The sequence below is a fragment of the Chiloscyllium plagiosum genome, chromosome 29, assembly GCF_004010195.1.
Source record: "Chiloscyllium plagiosum isolate BGI_BamShark_2017 chromosome 29, ASM401019v2, whole genome shotgun sequence".
In the NCBI taxonomy this organism is placed as follows: domain Eukaryota; kingdom Metazoa; phylum Chordata; class Chondrichthyes; order Orectolobiformes; family Hemiscylliidae; genus Chiloscyllium; species Chiloscyllium plagiosum.
The window spans coordinates 14,742,459-14,767,056 of record NC_057738.1 but is presented as its reverse complement, the minus strand read 5'-3'; the positions used below and the strand labels follow the sequence as shown (position 1 = coordinate 14,767,056).

Sequence of the window (24,598 nt, the reverse complement as noted above, 5' to 3'; positions counted from 1 at the left end):
CAAATGAAAACCCGAGACATTTAAATAAAATAGCATTGGTTAAATCACATCACATTAAGTAAGCACTCAAAACGCAATTTTCAAAGCACAATAAATTCATTGCATCAAAGGAATTACAGCAGTTTAAGGAGGTGAGTCATCACCAGATTCTCTAGGGCAACTAAACATTGTTGTTGTGGTTCTGTTCGCCGAGCTGGAAGTTTTTGTTGCAAACGTTTCGTCCCCTGGCTAGGCGACATCATCAGTGCTTAGAGGCATGGCATTCATCCACAAACTCCATCAACAAACACATCGACCTGGACCCAATATACCAACCACTACAGCGGACAGCTGAAACTGACAGCCGGAAGCGGCAGGGACAGACCACTATAAACACCGGAGGAAACATCAAAGAAGCGCTTCGCAGGAGGCTCCCAAGCACTGATGATGTCGCCTAGCCAGGGGACGAAACGTTTGCAACAAAAACTTACAGCTCGGTGAACAGAACCACAACAACGAGCACCCGAGCTACAAATCTTCGCACAAACTTTGAACTAAACATTGTCTTGCCATCAATGCCCATATTTCAGGAATGTATGATAAAAAAAGCTTAGTAAAGCATTATCAACAAAATTTAAGTGCAGAGATAGATTGTTTTCATGCGACTTCATAATCCACTTCAAGAATTTCTATTTGTATTTTATGTTGCAAAATAAACTGCATTTTAATCAGAAAATTTTCAAAAATAAATTGGACCTACAAAATTGAGGGGTCAAAATAATTTTTATTTCAAGGGTTCTTCTCGAGGGTTACATTTGGTTTCAGCAGTTCCCTTTCATTTTCATTAACTTATTTATGAGGTGATACACTCACATAGTAATAATATTTTCTACTTTGTGTTGACATGTTGGGTATTTCCTCTCTCATGGAAGCAGAATAAGAACATTTCATTAATATCCTTCATTATTAATCAACCCTCTATTAAAACCTGTGGAAATCATTAGTTCCCTAGACAACACAATATTTAAATTGGCACAAATTCACAACAAAAGATCTTTTTAAAATAATTAACTTACAAGAACAGTACACAAAAATCTGTTGCCCTAATTCACCTTGCAGAGCTGGGTGAGGTCACTGCTAATGAATTTCAACTACAAATGCAAAACACTGGAAGATTTTAAACCAGGCACTTAATACACTTTTAAAGTTCTCAGTTCCAACCTCTGAAGTTCCAAAACACTCTCTTTCTCCCTTTCTTCTGCTAGGGCCTTTTCTTTTTGTTCTTCCTGTCCTTTCCTGTCCTTCTTCCTCTGCTACAGCTATCCTCTCTTTCTACTTTTCTTCTACTTCCAAATGTATTTCAAACTGTTTCATTTTCTTTTCCTGTTCAAGCGGTTTCATTTGCAATTGAATTTTAGCCATTTTCAATTATTCTGATAGCATTTCCGACAATTGTACATGTTGAACTAATTCGACATTTACCTCCCCTTTTTGCACAACTTCAGCTTTTCTGCCAATTCCAAAAGTTATGCCTTGCTCACTTTCTGCAGAACTCCTGAAGTGACTTCTTCCATCCCCAGGAACAAGACAAACCCTATTTTAACCAACTGAGTGTAACACCAGAAATAAAAAAGACACCGACACTCACTACTCATGCTTTTGAGTCCAATAATCCCAAGTCCAACCGGGTATTAGATTTTGATCCCGATAAGAGCCCCAATTTGTTGTGGACTAGACCAAACCTCCCCACCCCTCCCACCGCATATGTAAAGGACATAAATAAGAAATATTTGGGATCTAGGTTAAGTGTAAGGTGCTGGGTTCCAGGTGCAATTCGACTGCTCAAACTACCAGGTATGAATCAAAACACATTACTCTTACACTACAATTAAAATATAGGATAAAAAGAAAAGAATTGGCTCAACTGTAACTGTCAATATGCTCAACTAAATAACATAAACTACTAATTAACTGTTCCAAAATAGTAACATCCCATAAATACACCCTTGGCAAAGGCAAATTCAGTAAAATAGACTGTCTCACATGCAGCAGGAAGAGACTTCAGCTTTTAGCTGTAAAAGATGAATAAGAGCTTCCACATCTAGCCTTAAGACCTTTGCTACAGCTGTAAGCTAAAAATTAAAAATCATGGTAATGTGGGAGCTTGATCCCAGCCATTTAGGTTGCTTCTATTGTTCCAACTTTTAAGAAAAAAGACCTCAGGGCCTCACAAGCTGTTTACTGGCTTTGAGCAGACTGCTTGGTACCTCTGTCTCAACTTTCTTCATTAAAAAAAGAACAAAGAACAAAAAAATTACAGCACAGGAACAGACCATTTAGCCTTCCAAGCCCACGTCAATCCAGATTCTGTACTTAATCTGCCGTCCATTTCTAAGGGTCTGTATCCCTGCCCATACATGTATCTGTCTATATACATCTTAAATGACGCTATCGTGCCTGCTTCTACCACCTCCGCGAACAACTCATTCCAAGCACTCAACACCCTCTGCATAAAAGAACTTTCTATAAATATTCCCCTGAACATTTCTCCTCTCACTTTGAACTCGTGACCCCTAGTAATTGTGTCCCCCACTCTGTGAAAAGGCTTCTTGCTATCCACCGTCTATACCTCTCAGGAGTTTGTAGACTTCAATCAGGTCCCCCCTCAATCTCCATCTTTCTAATGAAAACAATCCTAATCTACTCAAAAGCCAAAATATACCTGTTAATGCCATACTATCACCACAGTGGTAGCACTACTGCCTTACAATGCCAGGGATCTAGTATCAGTGGATGTAGGTTTGCTTGCTGAGCTGGAAGGTTTGTTCTTATTTCCTTGGGTTGGTAAGGTGCCATTTCCTGTTCTTTTTCTCAAGGGGTGGTAAATGGGATTCAAGTCAATATGTTTATTGATAGAGTTCCGGTTGGAATGCCATACCTCTAGGAATTCTCGTGCATGTCTCTGTTTGGCTTGTTCTAGGATGGATGTGTTGTCCCAGTCCAAGTGGTGTCATTCCTCATCCGTATGTGAGGATACCACTGAGAGAGGGTCATGTCTTTTTGTGGCTAGTTGATGTTCATGTATACTGGTGGCTAGTTTTCTGCCTGTTTGTCCAACATAATGTTTGTTACATTTCTTGCAAGGTATTTTGTAAATGACATTAGTTTGTTTATTGTTTGTACACGGGTCTTTCAAGCTCATTAGCTGCTGTTTTAGTATGTCGGTGGGCTTGTGAGCTACCATGATGCCAAGAGGTCTTACAGCTCAGCGAGCAAACCTACATTCAGAACCTCAACCTGAAGTACAAATCTTCTCAAAACTCACTAACCTAGTGTCAATTCCAGCCTTGGGTGGCTGTCTGTGTGGAGTTTGGATGTTCTCCCAGTGTCTGCATCGGTTTCTTCAGGTGCTCTGGTTTCTTTCCACTGTCCAAAGATGTGCAGGTTAAGTGGATTGGTCATAATAAATTGCCCAAAGTGTCCAGGCATGTCAGACTGTGTGGATAGCCATGGGAATTGTGAGATGATGGGTGTGAAGTGGGGTTCTCTTTGGAGGGTCAGTGCACACTCGATGGACTGAATGGTCTCTTTCTGCACTGTTGGGATTCTATGAATCATAACTAAAATTCCCTGAAAACTGTGCAGTGGAGCTGGGAGGTTCTGTGCATACCAATTGGTGTGCTGACACATTAGCTTCTGCTCCCAAGGTTGTTACCATTGACGGGCCTCAGAGGACGACAAAACATTAGAGATTATCCGCAACAAATGTCAATCGCAACTTGACTCTTTCAAAAGCTCCATCCTCACCTCCCACTACTGTATTAGAAAAAGGTGGCGCCTCTCTTCCAACCCGGACACTGAAGAAAAGGCAGGGGCTTGTGGAAAAACTTCGCCAATTAATCAAAAAACTGACAGCTGGAGCTGTTCTGTGCTGTTAGATTATAAAGCTAGAAGTGAAACCTACTGGAGGTGGTGCTGAAGGCTCAAGATGTCTACCCAGAAAAGACAGTAAACGTCGCCACATTAGTCCACTCCCTAGAAACATTATTCCAGTTATTAGCCAGAAGAGGCGGGGGTCCTGAAAACAAAAAAAGGATAAGTTAGTTCCTTGTTGATGTTCTCCATTGACTACACTTCTTTATTAAATAATCTTTAGATCTGGAAGTAATAATGAAGTGTGTAATCTTTGTTGTGGTAGAATTAGTCTTCCCTCTCTACCTCGTTTTTAGTATTCAATGTATTAACATCTAAGTGATCGGGGTTAACATTGTTGATCTGCAAATAAATACTTGTTTAATGAGACAGAATTTGAGCAGAGCCCAGAAACATAACATTTAATCGAAACTTTTCATCATAGGAACATTTTAGCACAGAAGGAAGCCATTTGGCCCATCCCATCTGCACTAGCACATCAAATGATCGTGATTTTCTACCAATTTTCCCTGCACAGTATTTCTAATCAAATCCTCCTCAATTGAATCTGCTTCCACAACAATTCTAAGCAGAGCAGTCTAGAACCTAACTACACACTCTGGAAAAAAATGCATTCACCAAAACAATTTGCGAAAATACTAATGTAAAGGGAAAACAATATTTATATTATATGAAAGGAGTGTGCTAATTGATTGGCAATTGGACTCTGATTAGTAGAAGTATAACCATGGAAAATGCACAAGTTAGATGACTGACAGTTAACAGCCAAGATTTGTTTAACTTTTGGTCTGACTCTAATAAATCAAGGCTTTGCCCCAATTTATTTAGCTGTGTTGTAAACATGCTATGTTCTTGCTGTTTACGAAGCCTGTGTATTAGTACAAGTAGTTTCCCAAAATTATTGCAGTTTTTCAGGTTTCATGTTGCATCAAAATTTATGAATGAATGAATATCCTTTATTGTCACGTGCATTCAATATAAAATACAGTGAGAAGTGTGCCCTGTCGCTCATACACAAAGCACAGTCTAGGCTCATTGGGCTGAAAGCGCCCTGTGCTGTAACCATCCTACAATTGTAGTGTCAGTTAATATCTATTTCATAGTGGTTCAAGTGCCAGCACTGCGGCTCAGAGGTTAGCACTGCTGCCTCACTGTGCCAGGGATCCAGGTTCAATTCCAGCCTTGGGTGACCGTCTGTGTGGAGTTTGCACATTCTCCCTGTGGCTGTGTGGGTTTCTGCCTCCATTTTCCTCCCGCAGTCCAATGATGTGCAGGTTGTGTGGACTGGCCATGCTAAATTGCCTCAGTGTCCAGAGACATGCAAGCTAGGTGGATTAGCCAAGGTAAATGCAGGGTTACAGAGATCAGGTAGCGAGTGTGTTTGGGTGGGATGCTCTTTGGAGTGTTAGATGGCAGAAAACTATTCAATGAACAGCAAGGCTAATCAGATAGAAAGTGGTTCCAGGAGGCCAGGGAACAGTGAAGACCAAAGCTGTGGGAAAAGTAGCAGAAACCAATGATAGCCATCATCACCAAAATGGGGGGAGGTGTTCTGAGTTGAGAAAAATAGAAGACATCTCATGAATATTGCTACAGAAGGTTGCTTCTTCGAAACAGAATTATCCCAACCTTCCATGGTACGTGGTTTGAGGAAGGGTAGCTGGGGAAGTCAGTGTGAAAAGCTTATTATCAGAAATGGAGACATAAGTCAAGGAAGGCAAGCATTAGATACTGAAACTCACTAAAATTATGACAGAATTATTAAAACCTTCCAATTCATAGTGAGAGCAGAACATAACTCTAATACAGTCATCAATATAAAGAATAGTTGAGGCAGAGGGATCCCATAACACATTGTGTTATGATCTTGTTGGGCCACTAACAATAAAATAGAAATCCAAACACCTTGTTTTAACCAATAGAGCTGTACTAAGCAATTTGTTTTTTTTTTAAATGAACTTAGTTGAACAAAAAAGGCTTCAACAAAATAAGCACTACTCACAATACAATTTATAACTATGTACGTTATGCATTCAGTTTACTATGGATCATGATAAGCATACCACAATCCTCTGGGAAATTCTCCTCAGCTCCATTCTTTAGCCAATTTAATTCACTCCACGTGAATTCAAGAAAGAGCTGAAGGTACCAGACACAACAGAGACTATGGATCCTGACAACATTTTGGCAACAGTACATGGGACATGTGCTTCAGAAGTTGCTTCACCCCTAGCCAAATGGTTCCAGTGCAACTACAACAGTGACATCCACCTGACAATGTGGAAGACTACATATCCTGCATAACAAGAGAGCACAAATCTAACCCAGGCAATTATTATTGTCCTATTCTACATGATCATCAGTAAAGTGATGGCGTCATCACCAATGCCAAACAGTACTTGCTTAGCAGTAATCTGTTCACGAACACTGAATTTGGGTTCCACCAAGGCCACTCCAATCCAGACCTCCTTGCAGCCTTGGTTCAAACTTCAGACGGGAAGGGCGAGTGACTGCCCTTGACAGTAAGTCTACATTTGAGCAAATGTTACATCATGGAATCCGAGCAAAACTGCAGGCAATGGGAATTAGGAGGAGGAGGAACTCTCTATTGATTTAAATTAGATCTGGCATAGGATGATGCAGGTCAGTCATCTTAGCTCCAGAACATCTCTCCAGGGATTTCTCAGGGTCATGTCCTAGGCCCAAACATCTTTAGCTGCTTTATCAATGACTTTCCCTCCATCATGAGGTAAGAAGTGAATATGTTCACTGATGATTGCACAATGATGACCACCATTCACGACTCCTCAGATACTGAAACAGTCCATGTCCAAATGCAGCAAGACCTGGCCTGGGCTGACAAGTGGCAAATAGCATTTGTGACACACAGATGCCAGGCAATGACCTGCTCCAACAAAAGACAATCTAAGCATTGACCCTCAACATTGAATTGCATTTCTATTGCTGATTCCCCGACTAACAACATCCTGAGGCTACCGTGACCAAAAACTGAATTGCACTAGCCATATAATTACAGTGAGTGCAAGATCAGGTCAGAGATTTTCAATCTTATGGAGAGTAACTCATCTCCTGATTCCTTGAAGCAAGTCCACCATGTTTCAGGCACAAGTCAGGAATGTGATGAAATACTCCATACTTGTATGGTTGAGTTCAGCTCCAATACTCAAGATACTGAGTGTCATCCAGAACAACATAACCTGCTTGACTGGCACCACATCCACAATCAGCCTCAATGCACAGTAACAACATGGTATACAACTTCAGAATGCATTCTACAAATTCATCAATGTCCCTTCCAAATCAATAATCACTACCATCTTGAAGGACGGGCAACAGATACATGGAGCATCATCATCTGTGAGTTCCCCTCTGAGCTACACAACATCCTGGCATGGAAATATAACACTGTTCCTTCAGTGTTTCTGGGTCAAAATCCTGGAATCCTGTCCCTACATTAATTGGATTGTGGTGTTTCAACACAGCAGCTCACCAATGTAAAAAGTGGTGGATAATAAATGCTGGCTCAGCCAGTGAATATCACATCTCATGAATGAATAATAATTACAAAAAAATCCTCCCGAACAGCATTGTACATATACTTCACTACATGGCCTGCAGCAGCTCACGAAAGCAACTCACCACCAACCCCTTATAGAGATATGTAAATAAGAGATATTAGACCAATGGCCTGTGTAGCCTGCTCCACCACTGAATACAATCATGACTTCCACTCCACTTTTCTACCCACTTCCCATATCCTTAAGAGACCAAAAATGTTTCAATCTTAAGAGCAATTAGAGATGGCTCCCAAATGTTGGGCTTGCCAGCACCTTTCATTTCTGATGAACTAATAAAAGAAAATTAGACTTTATGCATGTGTGTGTGTTTGGAGAGAAACATCCTTGAGTATGGAAACATTGTGATATCAGTGATGTGATATTTGGAGAAAGATAAAGAAAGGGAGCGTTGGTGGCTCTTGAAAGAGAATCTCTTACCTGCTAGATAGAATAAAGGTTACTGAGAAGTTTATCCAGGCAGGAGTCACTGTTATGATCTCCCTATTTTACATTTAGTGTGATGGAGGCTAACCCATAGTTTAGATTAGGTAATTAACCATCCCAGCACACAAAACTGATACATCATCAGCACAGGATGGGATACATGGGAGAAGCTGAGGGAAATAAGGGAGATCATTGTGGAGGAAACAGCCATAATCCTCCAAACATAGACTGGGTGACCACTTCGCAAAACACCTGTCCATAAAAAAAGATTGTGCACTTCCACTTGCTTGCCACTTCCAACACATCACCTCATTCCCTGGGTAATATCTCTGTCTCAGGCTTACTGCAATGCTCCAGCAAAGCTCAGTGCAAGCTGGAAGAACAGCAGCTCATTTTCTGCTTGGGAACTCTATAGACTTCTGGACTTGACATCAAGTTCAACAATTTTAGGGCTTGAGAAACCTTTTCCATGTCTTCACATAGTCTGCTATAACACACTATGCATTGTTAGCCACTAATAGACCCCATTAGCCGCCGTTAATTCTTCTAGGATGACAATTATCCACTCATTTGTCTGTCCAATTGTTCTCTCTTTTTGGGCTCTATCTCCATCTATTGTTTACTCCTTACCTTCTCCCCATCTTCTGAATAAAAAGCAACATTTTCCCAGCTACCATCAATTCTGAAGGAGGGTCACTGGACCTGAGACATTAACTGTGATTTCTCTTCATAGATGCTGCCAGATCTGCTGAGATTTTCCAACAATGTCAGTTTTTGTTTCAGATTTCCAGCCTCTGCTATTCCATCATCTTTGAATTCCATAATCTTCCAATCCTTCTTGCATATAGCATTAAGAACAGAGGACTAGAAAATTAGGAATGTTACACTTTGTTCACAGAATAGTTTTAGGGTAAACACAGCAATTGCAAGTTGATCAGTTTAACCTTGGTGAGGGAAACCTTTCAGAAACAATTGACAATTGCTTGGGCATGTGTGAATCAATCAAGGAAAGCTATCAGAGATTTGTCAGTGGAAATCATTTAATATGATTGAATTTTTTGATTAGGTAACAAAGAACAGATGAAAGTAATATGGTTGAGGTAGCGTATATAGACTTTCACGAGACATTTGAGAAAGTGCCACATACAAGGCTTGCCTGCAAAGTGAAGTTTGTAAACTAAAAGAGACTATTGCAGAAAAGGTAAATAGGCAAAGTCTTTGCCCTGGGGTTGGGGAGTCCAGAACTAGAGGGCATAGGTTTAGGTTGAGAGGGGAAAGATATAAAAGAGACCTAAGGGGCAACTTTTTCACAGAGGATGATACGTGTATGGAATGAGCTGCCAGAGGAAGTGGTGGAGGCTGGTACAATTGCAACATTTAAGAGGCATTTGGATGGGTATATGAATAGGAAGGGATTGGAGGGATATGGGCCGGGTGCTGGCAGGTGGGACTAGATTGGGTTGGGATATCTGGTTGCATGGGCGGGTTGGACCGAAGCGTCTGTTTCCATGCTGTACATCTCTATGACTCTATGAATGCAAAAACAAGATGATGATGAAGGTTTTAAAACACAGGATCAGTCTTATCTGGATTACTGTGTCCAATTTAGGAAACCACATTATAGAAAGGATGTGAAGGCTTTAGAGTGAGTGAAGACATACACAACAGAAAGACACCGGACCGTCACTGTGTGATTATGTAATAGGAGTTGGAGTAAGTACATGGAGAAAGTGAGGACTGCAGATGCTGGAGATCAGAGTTGAGTGTGTGGAGTTGGAAAAGCACAGCCAGTCAGGCAGCATCCGAGGAGCAGGAGAATCAGGATGAAGGGCTTATGGCCAAAACTCTGATTCCCCTGCTTCTTGTACTGATGAAGGGCTTACGCCCAAAATGTCGATTCATCTGCTCCTTAGATGCTGTCTGACCTGTTGTGCTTTTCCAGCACCACACTGTGGGACTAAGCACAAACTGGTAGGCAATAGATTTTACTACTAAAGCATCTATACCAGGCTCAAAACATAAGAAAAATTGTAAAAACAAAGAGTTTAACTGTTTAGGATGTTTTATGCTTTGCATGGGTTAAGGAAGAGGCCTAGGTACAGGATACTGAAATAGATCTAGCTGATGAGTTAAGTGAATTGGGAGACAGTAGATTAGATTAGATTAGATTAGATTTCCTACAGTGTGGAAACAGGCCCTTCGGCCCAACAAGTCCACACCGACCCTCCGAAGAGCAACCCACCCAGACCCATTCCCCTACATTCATGGCCAATTCACCGAACCTGCACACCTTTGTGATTGTGGGAGGAAACCGGAGCACTCCACACAAACAGTTGCCTGAGGTTGGAATTGAACCCGGATCCCTGGCGCCGTGAGGCAGCAGTGCTAACCACTGAGCCACTGTGCCGCCCATGGGCAGAGGAGTAAATAAAACAGGAAGCAACAAAGAAGCAAGAGACGGCAAAGAGAGTTGCCCATAGATAGCGCAAAGGCATTGTAGAAGAAGTGTAAGGCCTAGAAGGAATTAGAAGTGATGAGATGTAAAGGGATTAAGAAGTGAAGAAGGAAGACACATGCATTTTGATTGGTGGCAGGAATGTGAAGCAAGATGCTGAAGACTGTAGACCACATATTCCCGTGCCATCACTGTCACTTTCCAACTCTTTCATCTCCAAGAAGTAAAGAAGAGAAGGAAAGGTCAAAAGGTCTTATTCAATGCTGTAAGATTCTACAATTCTTTAGATGCTGAAGAAGAAAATATTGTTGAATCTTCAATTACAAATATCCAAACCACAAATCATTCAGTATACATATTTTCTATTTGGTGTCCTTTACAGTATTAGCATTTGTAACAGGTCTTATCTTTTCTCTACCAACCGCTTTCCAATGTAATACTAGAAGAAGCTTTAACAATTGCTTTGTCTCCATTATTAGGATTTCTTTCCTACCAAGGGTCACCGCTAGAGTTCAATGGAGGGAAGCTGAGGAAACAGAGTTGCAGAGGCAAAATGTTTACGGAATATTAAAATCATTGAGTAGTTTGCAACATTCTATATTGTATCCACCACGGAAAAAGTGACAGGGCCATATTACAGAATCCCTACAGTGTGGAAGCAGGTCATTCCACATCAAGTCCACCCGACCTTCCGAAGAGCATCCTACCCAGACCCACCCTCCTACCCTTAACCCATGATCTGGCATATTCCATGGCTAATCCACCTAGCCTACACATCCCTGGAAACTATGGGCAATTTACCATGGCCAGTCCACCTAATATGCACATCTTTTGGACCGTGGGACGAAACCAAAGTGGGAAGACCATGCTGACATAGGTAACCTGGCAAAACTCCACACAGACAGTTGTCAGAAGGTGAAATCAAACTCAGTCCCCAGTGCTGAGAGGCAGCAGAGCTAACCACTGAGTCACCGTGCTGCCCAGCATTTCACATTGCAGTCACCCAAACTACACCCACACTCAACCTTCAGCTCCATCTGTTCCAGTCTAATCCACTTCTAACTTCTCATTGGTAACCAAGTGACGCTGCAGAAACAGATGGTCCTCAAGCAACTGATGACCTAGAGCAAAGTCTGCCAATTACTGTTTCCAAGGAATGCAGACTGGCAAAGTAATGGCATTAGGAGCCCCTCTCTTTGGTGTTGTTAGCTAACAGGCCTGCACATTAAATAGTTCTCACCTCTTCAAAGGAGGATTCCAAATTCATACCAAAGGCAACTCCCAGAATTCCAAAGAGGGAAACTGAAAACGTTCCCATTGTCAACTGAAGATTCAAACGCATCATCACATTACGGTGGCTGCGGAAAACCAACAGCAATTAGTGAACACACAACTGATTCCCATAGGATGCATTCCCACGTTCTCCAGGAAAACTACACAATGGTCTCAAGTCTACTGTAACTCCTTTCAATTTTAAACTTTTAATTTAACATGCAATATTTTGAAATTTACACACAAACATCATTTACGCTTTTTCAAACAACTGTGCAAAAAAAATCTTAAATGAGAATAATTGAGCCCAAAAGAACAAATGGATAGACACATCATTTCTCCTAAGCTACATTCTTTATGAAATTGTCAAAGTCGTTAGTAATTTTCTAGCCACAAATTTATCAGAGAGAGCAAATGATCCCTCGTGCATGCCAAGCTAGAATCAGGTTGGTAGTTACTGAATAAAGAAAACCCCTTTAAATAGGCAGTTATTTTTTAATCAAGTTAGACACAATTTTAACATCTAGGGAAAACCAGTTCAGGCTTTAGGCTTAGAGTAGTGGAACCCCACCTGAAATTAATCAGGGAGCATAGCACAATGATAATGTCTCTGACTCCAAGCCAGGAGGCATGTGTTCAAGTTTCACCTTCTTCCAAATGTGTGGGATACCATTTGCAGAACAGGTTGTTTAGAAAATACCTACACCCTGCCATCCTAATTTCTAAGACTACTGCAGCAGCTAATAGTTTCTAAAAATGCATTTACATAGCACCTATAGTGTAGGCACATCCCTGAAGCAGACAGTGAAAAAGAATCGAGGAGGAGAGATAGGAAGCTATGGGTGCTCAAGTATTTGGATAGATATTTGAAAATCATAAAGGAAGAATTAGGGAGCAAATTCCAGAGCATGGAATCTATTTAGCTGAACAGTCAACGTTGGTGAGGTAAAGACAGTGCAATGCAGAAAAGGCCAGAGGCAAGGGATTAGGCAAAAGTGAGGACTGCAGATGTTGGAGATCAGAATCAAGATTAGAGTGGTGCTGGAAAAGCACAGCAGGTCAGGCAGCATCCGGGGAGCAGGAAAATCAACATTTTGGGCAAAAGCTCTTCATCAGGAATGAACTCATTTGTGGAGTTCAACAGGGATTATACTACTGGATAGTAAGAGGCAAAGGAATGGAAAAGTTTTAAGCATAAAAAGTGAGAAAGGTAAATCTCCAAAACAAGCAAACTGCACATTTTAACTCCAAGTAAGGGAATGCACATAACTTTCCATATTTCATGAGAGATGTGACAAAAGAGGTGATAGGTCATAGCATGAGAAAAAAAAATCTCTGTTGCAGGGAAGAAACACACAGCAGATTACAATAAGCCTGGAGGTAAATGTACAGATATTGAGAATCATTCCAAGCAATGCTATCTGACTGTTTCCTCCAAAAAGCACATGTTGAATATTGATAAAGGACCGTAGACATAGAGTCATAGAGATATACAGCACGGAAGCAGACCCTTTGGTCCAACTCCTCCAAGCCGACCAGATATCAAGCAAACTGCACATTTTAACTCCAAGTAAGGAAATGCACATAACTTTCCAGATTTCATGAGAGATGTGACAAAAGAGGTGATAGGTCATAGCATGAGAAAAAAAAAATCTCTGTTGCAGGGAAGAAACACACAGCAGATTACAATAAGCCTGGAGGTAAAGGTACAGATATTGAGAATCATTCCAAACAATGCTATCTGACTGTTTCCTCCAAAAAGCACATGTTGAATATTGATAAAGGACCGTAGACATAGAGTCATAGAGATATACAGCACGGAAGCAGACCCTTTGGTCCAACTCCTCCAAGCCGACCAGATATCCTAAACTAATCTAGTCCCATTTGCCAGTATTTGGCCTATATCCCTCCAAACCCTTCCTATTCATATACCCACCAAGATGCCTTTCAAATGCAGCAGTTGTACCAGCCTCCACCACTTCCTCTGGCAGCTCAATTCATATAAGCACCACCCTCTGCGTGAAAAACTTGCCCTGTAGGTCCCTTTTATGTCTTTCCCCTCTCACCCTAAAGTTTTGCCCTCTCGTTTTGGACTGTCCCAACCCAGGAAAAAGACCTTGTCTATTTATCCTATCCATGCTCCTCATGATTTTATAAACCTCTATAAGGTCACCCCTCAGCCTCCGATGCTCCAGGGAAAACAGTCCCAGCCTGTTCAACCTCTCCCTATAGCTCAAATCCTGCAACCCTGGCAACATCCTTGTCAATCTTTTCTGAACCCTTTCAAGTTTCACAACTTGATAGGAAGCAGACCAGAATTGCCCTCAATATTCCAAAAGTGGCCTAACCAACGTCCTACACAGCCAAAATATGACCTCGCAACTCTTATACTCAATACTCTGAGTCCAAAGGGAATATCGGTTATTGTGCATGGGATTCAAACTACAAATTTGAATTTTAAAATATGGATAAAAGCAGTTGACAGAAATGGCCAATAGTAAGCACTATTGTGCCATATAGAATTTGTCTATATATCACTTTCAACTGATTATTAATCAGTACAATATTTAAATCAATGGATTTCTGGATTCTCCCAAAATACCTTCTTTGCAACAAAATTGTTAGGTTATTCCAATCACTTATCGCATTACATTACGTAGACACTTCAAGATATAAGGAATTGCTATAAACTTAAACAAAATCACTAAATTTATATTTTTATGTTTCAGAACCAATAACACCTGTGTTTAAAGTAAAGAAAGTTTGAATCACAGGTACTTAGAAGAGATAAAGCCACAGTTTGTATATACCACTTATACTCTAACATCCAGAATTAACATGAGGCAAATATGGATTAACAAATAAACTATGGTTGAATTCCTCACAGAACATATCAAATAGCAGAAGCAGTCAAGACAGATGCCATGAATTTCCCAGCAACCCACCCAGAGATCAGTGATACTGTTGTTCATAAAACCACACTAAAACATTGTCTCCTTCATAAGAAATATAAAATCTTCACTTTTGAAGATATCAAAATTGATTTCCTCAAAAGCCACTTTGATTTGGACTACCTCAAAGTCTTCTTACCTCCTGGCGGCTCAATTTCTTGTCCGGGGTCAGTGCTCCCTGGATTCTCAAGACTGCACTCTAGCACTGACTTATGGTATATTAATTTCAATTCTTTTACAGACAGCGACCTTCATTCAGCTTGTGGTGCATTTGAATTTCTCAGAACTCTTATATCCAGTATTTTCTGTACTCTTTTCCAGCTGAGATGACTTATTTCTGAGACTACAACCCCAATCTTTTGCCCAGGATATACTTCAACATCTAAATGCAGGCATGTCCCAGTTTCACAGTCAGTCATAGTGTTCACAATAATTGGTCACCTCCCGATCTTTTCTCCTGAGCCTACCTCCCAGTGGGCTTCACAAGGTTGTACTCCAGCATCTAATCACTGCCACAATTCCATCTGTCTCGAGCTCTGAGCAGAGCCCCATTTCCCACAGGCTGTCCCTTGTCCCAGCTGCTTGGAACCAGCTAAAAAGTGGTACTTCAGCATAAAGTAATTGTGTTTCTCTCTCTCACTGACTAAAATTGACTGAAACAGCTATTCAGTTAATCTTAAACTATTTTGCATGATCGATTGAAATATTCCAACAAGGTCTGATCCTTATACTTTAGCAGAATCAAATGCAATTTGTAGTGGAACAGCAAATATGCTATGTCATAATTACTGGCTTACAGAGCATAAATGGATACAGAAGATTTTTGTACACATTAAACAGACCAAAATCTCCAAGTGAAAATTTGGTGCATTTCTACAAAAGAATCATCTCGGCCAATTGCACAGGTTCATTTTTTTTAGTGTCAAAGATGGTCAATAATAATTAAATGCTGCTTCTTATAGTTCACAGTAATGAAATGGCATTACGGGTAATGTATTAGCATGGATATAGGATCGGTTAGCTAACAGGAAGCAAAGAGTGGGGATAAATGAGTGCTTTTCAATGTGTAGTGGTGTGCTGGAGCCACAATTATTCACAATTTACAGAGAGGATTTGGAGCTGGGGACTATGTGTAGTGTGCCAAAGTTTGTGGATGGCACTAAGATGAGTGTACAGCAATTGTGCAGAGGACTGTGAAACTTTGCAGAGGGACACACACAGTTTTAAATGAGCTGGCAAACATCTGAGAGATGTGAATAAATGTGAAGTCATCCATTTTGGTAGGACTATTATTTGAATGATAAAAACGTGCAGCATTGCTGCTGTGCAGAGGGACCAGGGAGTCCTGGTGCATGAATTGCAGAAGGTTGTTTTGCAGATGCAACAAGTAATTAAGACCGCAAATGGAATTTTGTCCTCCATTGCTAAACAGATTGAGTTTAAAAGCAGGGTTCTGTTGCAGCTGTATAGGGTGTTGATGAGGTCAACTGTGTGCAGTTTTGGTCTCCTTACTTGAGAAAGGATGTACTGGCACTACAGGGGGTACAGAGGAGGTTCACTTGGTTGCTTCTGGAATTGAGGGCTTTGGCTTATGAGGAGAGACTGAGTAGACTGGGATTATATTCATTGGAATTTAGAAGATTTGGGGGGCGGGGGGGAGAGGGGAGTCTGATAGAAAGATATAAAATTATGAAGGGAATAGTTAAGTTTGAAGTAGAGAGGATGTTTTCACCAGCAGGCAAAACTAGGACAAGAGGGCAAAGCCTCAAAATTAGGAGGAGCAGGTTTAGGACTGAATTGAGGAAGAACTTCCTCAAGAGGAACAAGAGGGTTGTGTGAATCTATGGAATTCCCTCTCCAATGAAGTAGTTGAGGCTTCCTCATTGAATGTTTTTAAAGCTAAGATAAATAATTTTTTGAACAGTAAAGGAATTGAAAGTTATGGTGAGAGGGTGGGTAAGTGGAGCTGAGGCCACGATAAGATCAGCCATGATATTATTGCATGGCGGAGGAGGCTCGGAAGGCCCGATTGCCCACTCTTGCCCTATTCCTTATTAAAGGACTAGATTTGTATAATCATAAAAAAAACCCACTTGGTCTATCGTGCTTGTGTCAGCTCTTTGAAAGAGTTATCCAATTATATCTTACTTTCTTGTTTTTTTTTCCGTAATGTGCATATTTTTCCCTTTCACTAATACAAGCATATTATCAACCACTCATCATACTATGGAAAATGATTATTAAAACTTCAATTAACAGCATAAAATAACAGCTTTCACTTTCTTTGGACACTTGTCTCATTTCCACATCAAGTAATTGCTGAAGTAGTATCTAAAAACTGATGTAGCATCATTTGGTGCTTTTAACTCATCACATTTAAGGAGGCAAACAGATTGCAAGCACCTATTTCCTAATTGGTGATCCACTTTATGTTCAAACACATCCCAATATTTTAGCTAAAATGTTGAAAATTCAAAATATTGTAAATTCCGTTGAAAAGGGAGATGGCATGGGGCAGGGTAACACTAGGCACATGGACACACAAAATGGCCACTCAGCCATCAGTTGGCCAACTTTACACATAAGATGGCCGCTGGATCACAACATGGAGAGAGACAGCAGAGCAGATACAGATACTGCTGAAGCCGTCAGAATGCTAGCACAATGCACTTGATGAGTTTAAGGCAGGTGGGGGAAGAGAATACACGAGTAATGAACACTGCCGGCTGAAGTGTCTGGGTCCAGCCAACACCTTTGATAGAAATGCTAACAATTTGATATGGACTCAATACGAAAAGTTAATGGCCAGGGCTGCAGTAATCGCCCTTCTCAGGAAGAGCAACTAGCCCCCATTACTACAGCAATAGATTTCTGTGCAAGCGTTGAAATTGACATTGTTTATACTGGAACTGACAATGACCGCACAGAAATTAACCAAGGCTGCACTGGGACTGACAAAGACTGTATCGAAACAATCAATGATTCTGTGACGATTACTATAAACAAACCATGTACAAAGACAATAATCTCATCACTGACCTATTTATCACAAGACATATAAAAATTTCTTGACATGTGCTCCAGGTCACAGCTGACCTCTGTGCTGTTGGTATCTTTCTCTCCCCGGAGCTCCGGTAGTTCCTTGTGCAATTATCTCTGTCATTAAACTCCAACTCTGACTCCGAAACTAGTGATTTTCCCCATAACACTGTCAAAGACTTAAATTTGTTTAAAACTGAATTGAAAATGTCATCCAATTTTTTGTGAAATGGTGTATTTTTGAATTTCAATTTCCTATTAACAAATTTGGTGCATTGAACAGTTCTCATTAACGAATTAAAGTGTCAGTTTAGAATCTAATCAGTAAGAAAATGCAATGTTAATGCATGTCCTGTAGCCAATCCTTGTATTATGCAGCTCCATTTAAAAGTTATTTTGCTTTAACAGCATTGCGCCATTTGGACCTGCAATCCTGTCAAGCAGATTTATTTTTAACATTGGTGCCATTTTGGCACAGTCTTTCCTTCTCTCTGATTGGAGATCACTCCCCATGCCTCATGTCCTGATCTGCTGCCCAACCCTCTGTGACTGCAGCCTGACATTGGTGTCACGAAGCCTTTACAGGCTCCCAATCACTTGCTTGAGCCATTGTTTGTTCCTGACCAAAGGTGGTGTCTGATATCTATTTTTATAGATATCAGACTGCCACCACTCATCACTGAGCCTAACATCTTAACAGCTAGGTGGACAGGCAGGGAGGACAAGGTCCTGAAGACAGCCAATAATAGCAGTCCCACCAGTGTCTGAGAGGATCCTAGAAATGGTGATGGACAACAATCAGAGATGGCAAAGCTATTCAAGAAGATACTACCAAGTAGCAGCTACAAGCTGGCCAGGAGCTAGCAAGGGCTCAACCAGGTGTTTGATGAGTAAAGACTCTTTGCTATAGGCCTTGAGCAACAGAACCTCAGGCTTCACTCTCTCAGGATCAGGGAAGGGTTAGAGGTCATACACCAGAAAGGGAACAATCTGCAGCAACAAGAAGGATCAGGGAGTGGAAAGCAAGATTAGTGGTGAATAGAATGTGCTATAACTAGAAAGTTAGACTTTTATAGTTTTAAAACTAAGTTACTTCATTTACTAATGTAGGAAAGCAGGAATATAGTATTTCAACGTACAGGGTGTAATGTTTTAATGATTTTTTGGGGTAATAAATGTCCTTTGGAGCTTATTTACATTTTAACAGTAACTCAATGGGAACTGTCTTTCACTTAAAGTTATTTAATTTAAATGTTGTGATTTTCAGAAATGCAACCATTACTTTACGTATCGACTTACCGAACTGCACTGATTAAAAGATTGATAAATTAAGACAATCAGTTAAATAAACAATAGTGTCTTGCTTCATTCATAAATCATGGCATTATAGGATTGCTAACACTAACAAACCTGTCTAAGTTGATAAATATGATGCTCTCAGAATCATCTATTAACACTTTCAACTCTCGTGCTGAATTAGCCAAATCTTCAGCCTGTCGGTAATAGCTTTCAAGAAGCAGTTCCATTTCTTCAGCAGGATTAATTCCCATAATACTCGGGTCACTGAAAAACAAAAGGCAAGTATCAACAACGCACATCAAACAGTACAAGTTCATGAATTTTAACACTACAATATTTCTGTGGTCACTTCTCTTTAGGACAGATAAAATTGTCAGAAAAAGCAACATGCCTGAGAGTCCAGAACATTGTTGAATCCAGCAAATGAGGACAAAAATGTTTGTTCAAGACCAGAAAAATAGAGTAATAGAGTAACATTGCAGGGAGCACAGGAATTGTCCATTAAAGCTCCTATTAACTATCCAAACAGAAAAAGACAAATATAGGCCCAAGATCCTTGCTGAGGAGGTATCATCTTATGAGCAAAGGCTCTACACACTGGAGTTTAGAAAAGTGAGGTACTCTCATTGAAACATATATAATTCCTAAAAGACTTTGGACAGGGAAATGCTGAGATGTTTCCCTTCTTTGAGGATGTAACAAGCATGGTGGATGGAGGGGAACAGGTGGATATTGTACACTTGGATTTCCAGAAGGTGTTCGATATTGGTGCCACACAAATCATCCATAAAATAAGAATGCATGGGGTTGCAGGGAATGTACTAGCATGGATAGAGAACTGGTTAACCAATAGAAAGCAGGGATTTGGGATAAATGAGTATTTCTTTGGTTGGAGGTCAGTGGTGAGCGGGGTGCCATAGGAGTCGGTGTTGGGCCAGCATCTGTTCATGATTTATATATATATATATGTTGGAAGAGGAGACAGAGTGTAATGTATCCAAGTTTGCTGATGACTCTAAATTGAGCGGAAAGGCAAACTGTGCAGAGGATGTGGAAGATCTGCAGAGAGATTTAGAGAGGATAGTGAGTGGGCAAGGGTCTGGTAGATGAAGTACAATGTTGGTAAATGTGAGGTTACCTACTATGGAAGTAAAATAGTAGATCCGAGTATTATTTAAATGGTGAAAGATCGCAGCATGGTGTTGTGCAAAGGGACTTAGGAGTGCTTGTACATGAATCGCTAAAAGTTGATTTGCAGACGCAACAGGTAATCAGGAAGGCAAACAGAATATTGGCTTTTGTTGCTAGCGGTATTGAATTTAAGAGCAAAGAAGTTCTGCTGCAATTGTACAAGGCGTTGGTAAGGCCCCACGTGGAATATTGTGCGCAGTTCTGGTCTCTTTATGTGAGGAAGGATAGAATGGCTTTGGAGGCAGTGCAGAGGAGGTTCACCAGGTTGATTCCAGAGATGAGGAGGTTACCCTTTGAGGAGAGGTTGGGCCACCTGGGACTGTACTTGCTTGAATTTAGAAGAATGAGAGGGAGTCTTATGGAAACATATAAAATTATGAAAGGAATAGATAAGATAGAGGCAGGTCTCAAGATTGCAGGGGGGCCGTTGGGGGATGCTGGGGGTGGGTAGTACATTTTGGACAGAGATGAGGAGGAATGCTTTTCCCAGAGAGTAGTGAATCAATGGAAATCTCTGCCCAAGGAAGTAGTAGAGGCAGCTTCATTAAATATATTTAAGATACAATTGGATGGGGTTTTTGCATGGTGGGGGAATTAAGGGTTATGGGGATATTGAAGGTGGGAGAAGCTGAAATGATGGATAGATCAGCCATGATCTTAATGAATGGTGAAGCAGGCTATTTACTGCATCCGCTGCACCCGATATGGCCTCCTATACATTGGGGAGACAGGCTGCCTACTTGAGGAATGTTTCAGAGAACACCCGCACCAACCAACCCAACCACCCCGTGGCTGAACACTTTAACTCCCCTCCCACCCCGCCAAGGACATGCAGGTCCTTGGCCTCCTCCATCGCCAGACAATGGCCTGGAGGAAGAGCGACTCATCTTCCGCCTAGGAACCCTCCAACCAAAAGGGATGAATGCAGATTTCTCCAGCTTCCTCATTTCCCCTCCCCCCACCTTTTCTCAGTCCCAACCCTCAGACTCAGCACTGCCTTCTTGACCTGTAATCTTCTTTCCGACCTCTCCGCGCCCACCCCCCTGTCCGGCCTATCACCCTCACCTTAACCTCCTTCCACCTATCGCATTCCCAACGCCCCTCCCCCAAGTCCCTCCTCCCTACCTTTTATCTTAGCCTGCTTGGCACACCTTCCTCATTCCTGAAGAAGGGCTTATGCCCGAAACGTCGATTCTTCTGCTCCTTTGATGCTGCCTGACCTGCTGAGCTTTTCCAGCAACACATTTTTAAGCTCTGAACCCCAGCATCTGCAGTCCTCACTTTCTCCTAGACAGGCAGTGCAGCAAGCGATTAGGAAGACAAGTGGTACATTGCAAGAAGATTTGAGTTCAGAAATAGGGAAGTCTTTCTGCAATTATAAATGGCCTTGGTGAAGCCACACCTGGAAAACTGTGTTCAGTTTTGGTCTCCCAACCTATATCTATTATAGAGGGAGGTTCACTTGGCTGACTCTGAGGGTGGCAGAATTGTCCAATTAAGAGAGCGTGTTTCGACAGGGCCTGTATTCACTTGAGTTCAAAGGATGAGGGGGGGGGGAATTTGATTGAAACATGTAAAAACTCTAACAGGGCTGGACAGACTAGTACAAAAAGGATCTTGTTCCAGGTAGGGGAAATTTAGAAAGAGGGGACACAAACCATTTAGGCCTGAGATGAGAATATATATCTTCCTGTGGATCCTGTGGAACTTTCTATCACAGAAGGCTATGGAGGTTGTCATTGAATATATTCAAGAAAGGGAGTGATTTTTAAAAAGATTTTAAAGGCATCAAGGAGTATGGTGAAGAAGTGGGAATATGGCATTAAGATAAAGAATCAGCCATGATCATATTGAAGGATGTAGATCACTCGAAGATCAGAATGGCCTACCCCTACGAAATAAAAACCAAAAGAATTGCAGATGCTGTAAATCAGAAACTGAACTTGCTGGAAAAACTCAGGTCTGGCAGCATCTGTACAGAGAAATCAGCGTTAACGTTTATGGTCGAGTGACTCCTCAGAAGTTCTGAGGAAGGGTCAATGGACACAAAACATTAACTCTGATTTCTCTCTGCAGATGCTGCCTGACCTGCTGAGCTCTTCCAGATTTTTTCTGAGCCTACTCCCAGTTTCTATAATTTGTCAGAACTTGAGCACTTGCATATTATTTACCTCTCTCCTGATTTATTCTGTTAGGGATTGGTTCTGTGGGGGAAATACTATTTGCATCTGATGATAAACATATTTGCATCATTTGCCAGCTTTACATCTTCAGTTGTTGAATTTAGATTGTATTCCACGTAAGAAAGTGTGTTGATGATTTAAGCCAACATGGGGTACTTGAGACAATTAACGCAGGTAAGAATAAGTAAAACTGTACACAAACCAAACATGTTGCTCATTCCACTTGCTGAGACAAAGCTCTTCTATCTGCTTCTCTTCATCTAGAATCTCCAGCAGTGTCTCCTTGAAGACCTTTATATCCGTCTCCAATTCAGATAAGCTACGAAATAAAATAGACAAAAATCTTTGCATTTAATTACGTTGCATTTTACATATTTAGTAAACATTTAACACCTCCTTACATTAAAAGTGTTCAATTTATAAACATTAGGGATTGGAGTATAGTAAGACAGAGACTGATAGATTTGTAAATACTGATGACATCAAGGGATATAGGGACAGCTCAGGTAAACAGCATTGGTGTTGAATAACAGAGAAGGCTTAAGGGGCCAAATGACCTACTCTTGCTCCTATATTCCACCTCATTTCAAATATCAACATTGGAATTTACAAAGGAAACTGCTCATGCAAAAATTACGTTGTGGATGCACACTGCTACCAGTGCATGTGCTACAGTGCAACTTAGCACATCGCATAGAGGTACAAACAGTAGCAACTGACATATACAAAGATAAATACTTAAGCAATCTATATGTATGATGCAAATACAGTTACTGTACTCACCCTATCCCAAATTCCAAATCCTGCCTTTGTTTTTCCTTCCTCTATTGTGGAATATTGTGCCACAATTAGAGTCAGAGAGTCATACTGCACAACAACAACAACAAAAATAATAAAACCTTCTCTAAATGTTGCACTACAGTCACTCAGCTCCTGACCTTGTTATAGTCTTGGTCCGAATATGGGCAAATCAGCTACAATCAAGCGGTGAAGTGACAGTGATCACCCTTGGCATGAACACAGCATTTTACAGAGTATGGTGTCAAGAGGTCTAAGTCAATGAGAAGGGGAAAACTCTCCGCTGGTTGGAGTCATAGCTAGTAGAAGAAAAAATAATTACGTTTGTTAAAAGCAAATCATTTCAGTCCCAGGGTATTGCTGTGGGGGTTCCTCAGAACAGAAAAATATCAAATGAACATGAAACACATACAGAGGATTTTCAGCCTTTTATGTCCATAATGGCGATAAGAAATCTTGCAGCTTACTCCCAGTTCCCAATTTTAGTCCAAAATTTTGTAGGTTAACTCCCTTCAAGTATCCAAGTGACTCTACCATTCTTTTAGACAGTGAATTCCAGATTCCTACCACCTTCACCATTAAAACAATTCCCCTGAAATCCCCTCTGAACCTCCTCATCCTTACCCTAAATATATGCCCTTTGTTTTGGATCCTTCAACCAAATGAGACATTGCTACCCACTCTATCTATATATGTCCTAATTTCATGCCCTTCATTTAGGTCTGCCCTCAGCCTCTTTTGTTCTATAGAAGATAATTCTAGCTTATCGACTCTTCCCTCATTATTAAAATAGTCTGGTGAAAGCAACATCCTTTTAAGTTTTCTCTATACCCTCTTTAGTGTAATCACATCTTTTCAATACTGCAATAACCAGAACTCCACATAGAACTAAAGCTGTGGCTCAAATAATGTTTGCATAGCTCCAGCACAGCCTTCCTGCTCTCAGGGGATCAGTTAGCTCAGTTGTTTGGATGGCTGATTTATGATGCAGACTGATGCCAAGAGGAGGGGCTCAAATCTCACTCCAGATGAGGTTATGATGAAGAACTTTACTTCTCAACCACTCCTCTCATCTTAAACTCATCACAAGTCATCTCTCTAATGATAGAGCAGCCCTATGGTTTGGGTGGGACTATGGTGATTTTACCTTTACCCTATCAACTTTTTGATTACTTGGCTAAGAAAGCATCTGTATGTATTTGTGACCAACCTCCCCCCCCCTCACCCCCACTCCCACCCGTATTTACCAGTCCAGCTACTTCCAGAGTTTGTGGATATGCACTCCCAATTTTCCTCTGTTCCTCTACATTTCTCAGCATTCTACCAATTATTATGTATTTCCCATAAGGCTTTGTTAGCCTTCCTCAAACGAATTACATCACACATTTCCAGATTTAACTCCATTTGTGACTTACCTGCCTTCCTGACCAGCCTGTTAGTGTCTTGCTGCAGGCTAGTTTTCTTCATTATTATTAT

The 24,598-nt window shown here is 41.0% G+C and overlaps 1 protein-coding gene across 7 annotated transcripts in view; it reads right to left on the bottom strand.

The window, feature by feature from the left end:
• The window catches only part of mrs2 (magnesium transporter MRS2), a 43,626-nt gene that overhangs the window by 2,758 nt on the left and 16,270 nt on the right, over positions 1–24,598 (bottom strand). For 5 of the 7 annotated variants that reach the window (XR_006315902.1, XM_043719168.1, XM_043719172.1 and 2 more), the window contains 4 exons: positions 22,527–22,643; positions 19,062–19,214; positions 11,630–11,747; positions 3,944–4,057 (listed from right to left, as the gene is read on the bottom strand). Coding sequence is in view for 5 of the 7 variants with exons in the window: in XM_043719168.1 (XP_043575103.1) it covers positions 3,944–4,057; positions 11,630–11,747; positions 19,062–19,214; positions 22,527–22,643 (502 nt within the window). In the remaining 2 variants the exon portion in view is untranslated. The remainder of the gene's footprint in view (positions 1–3,943; positions 4,058–11,629; positions 11,748–19,061; positions 19,215–22,526; positions 22,644–24,598) is intronic. The other 2 variants (XR_006315903.1, XM_043719171.1) reach the window with 2 other exon arrangements.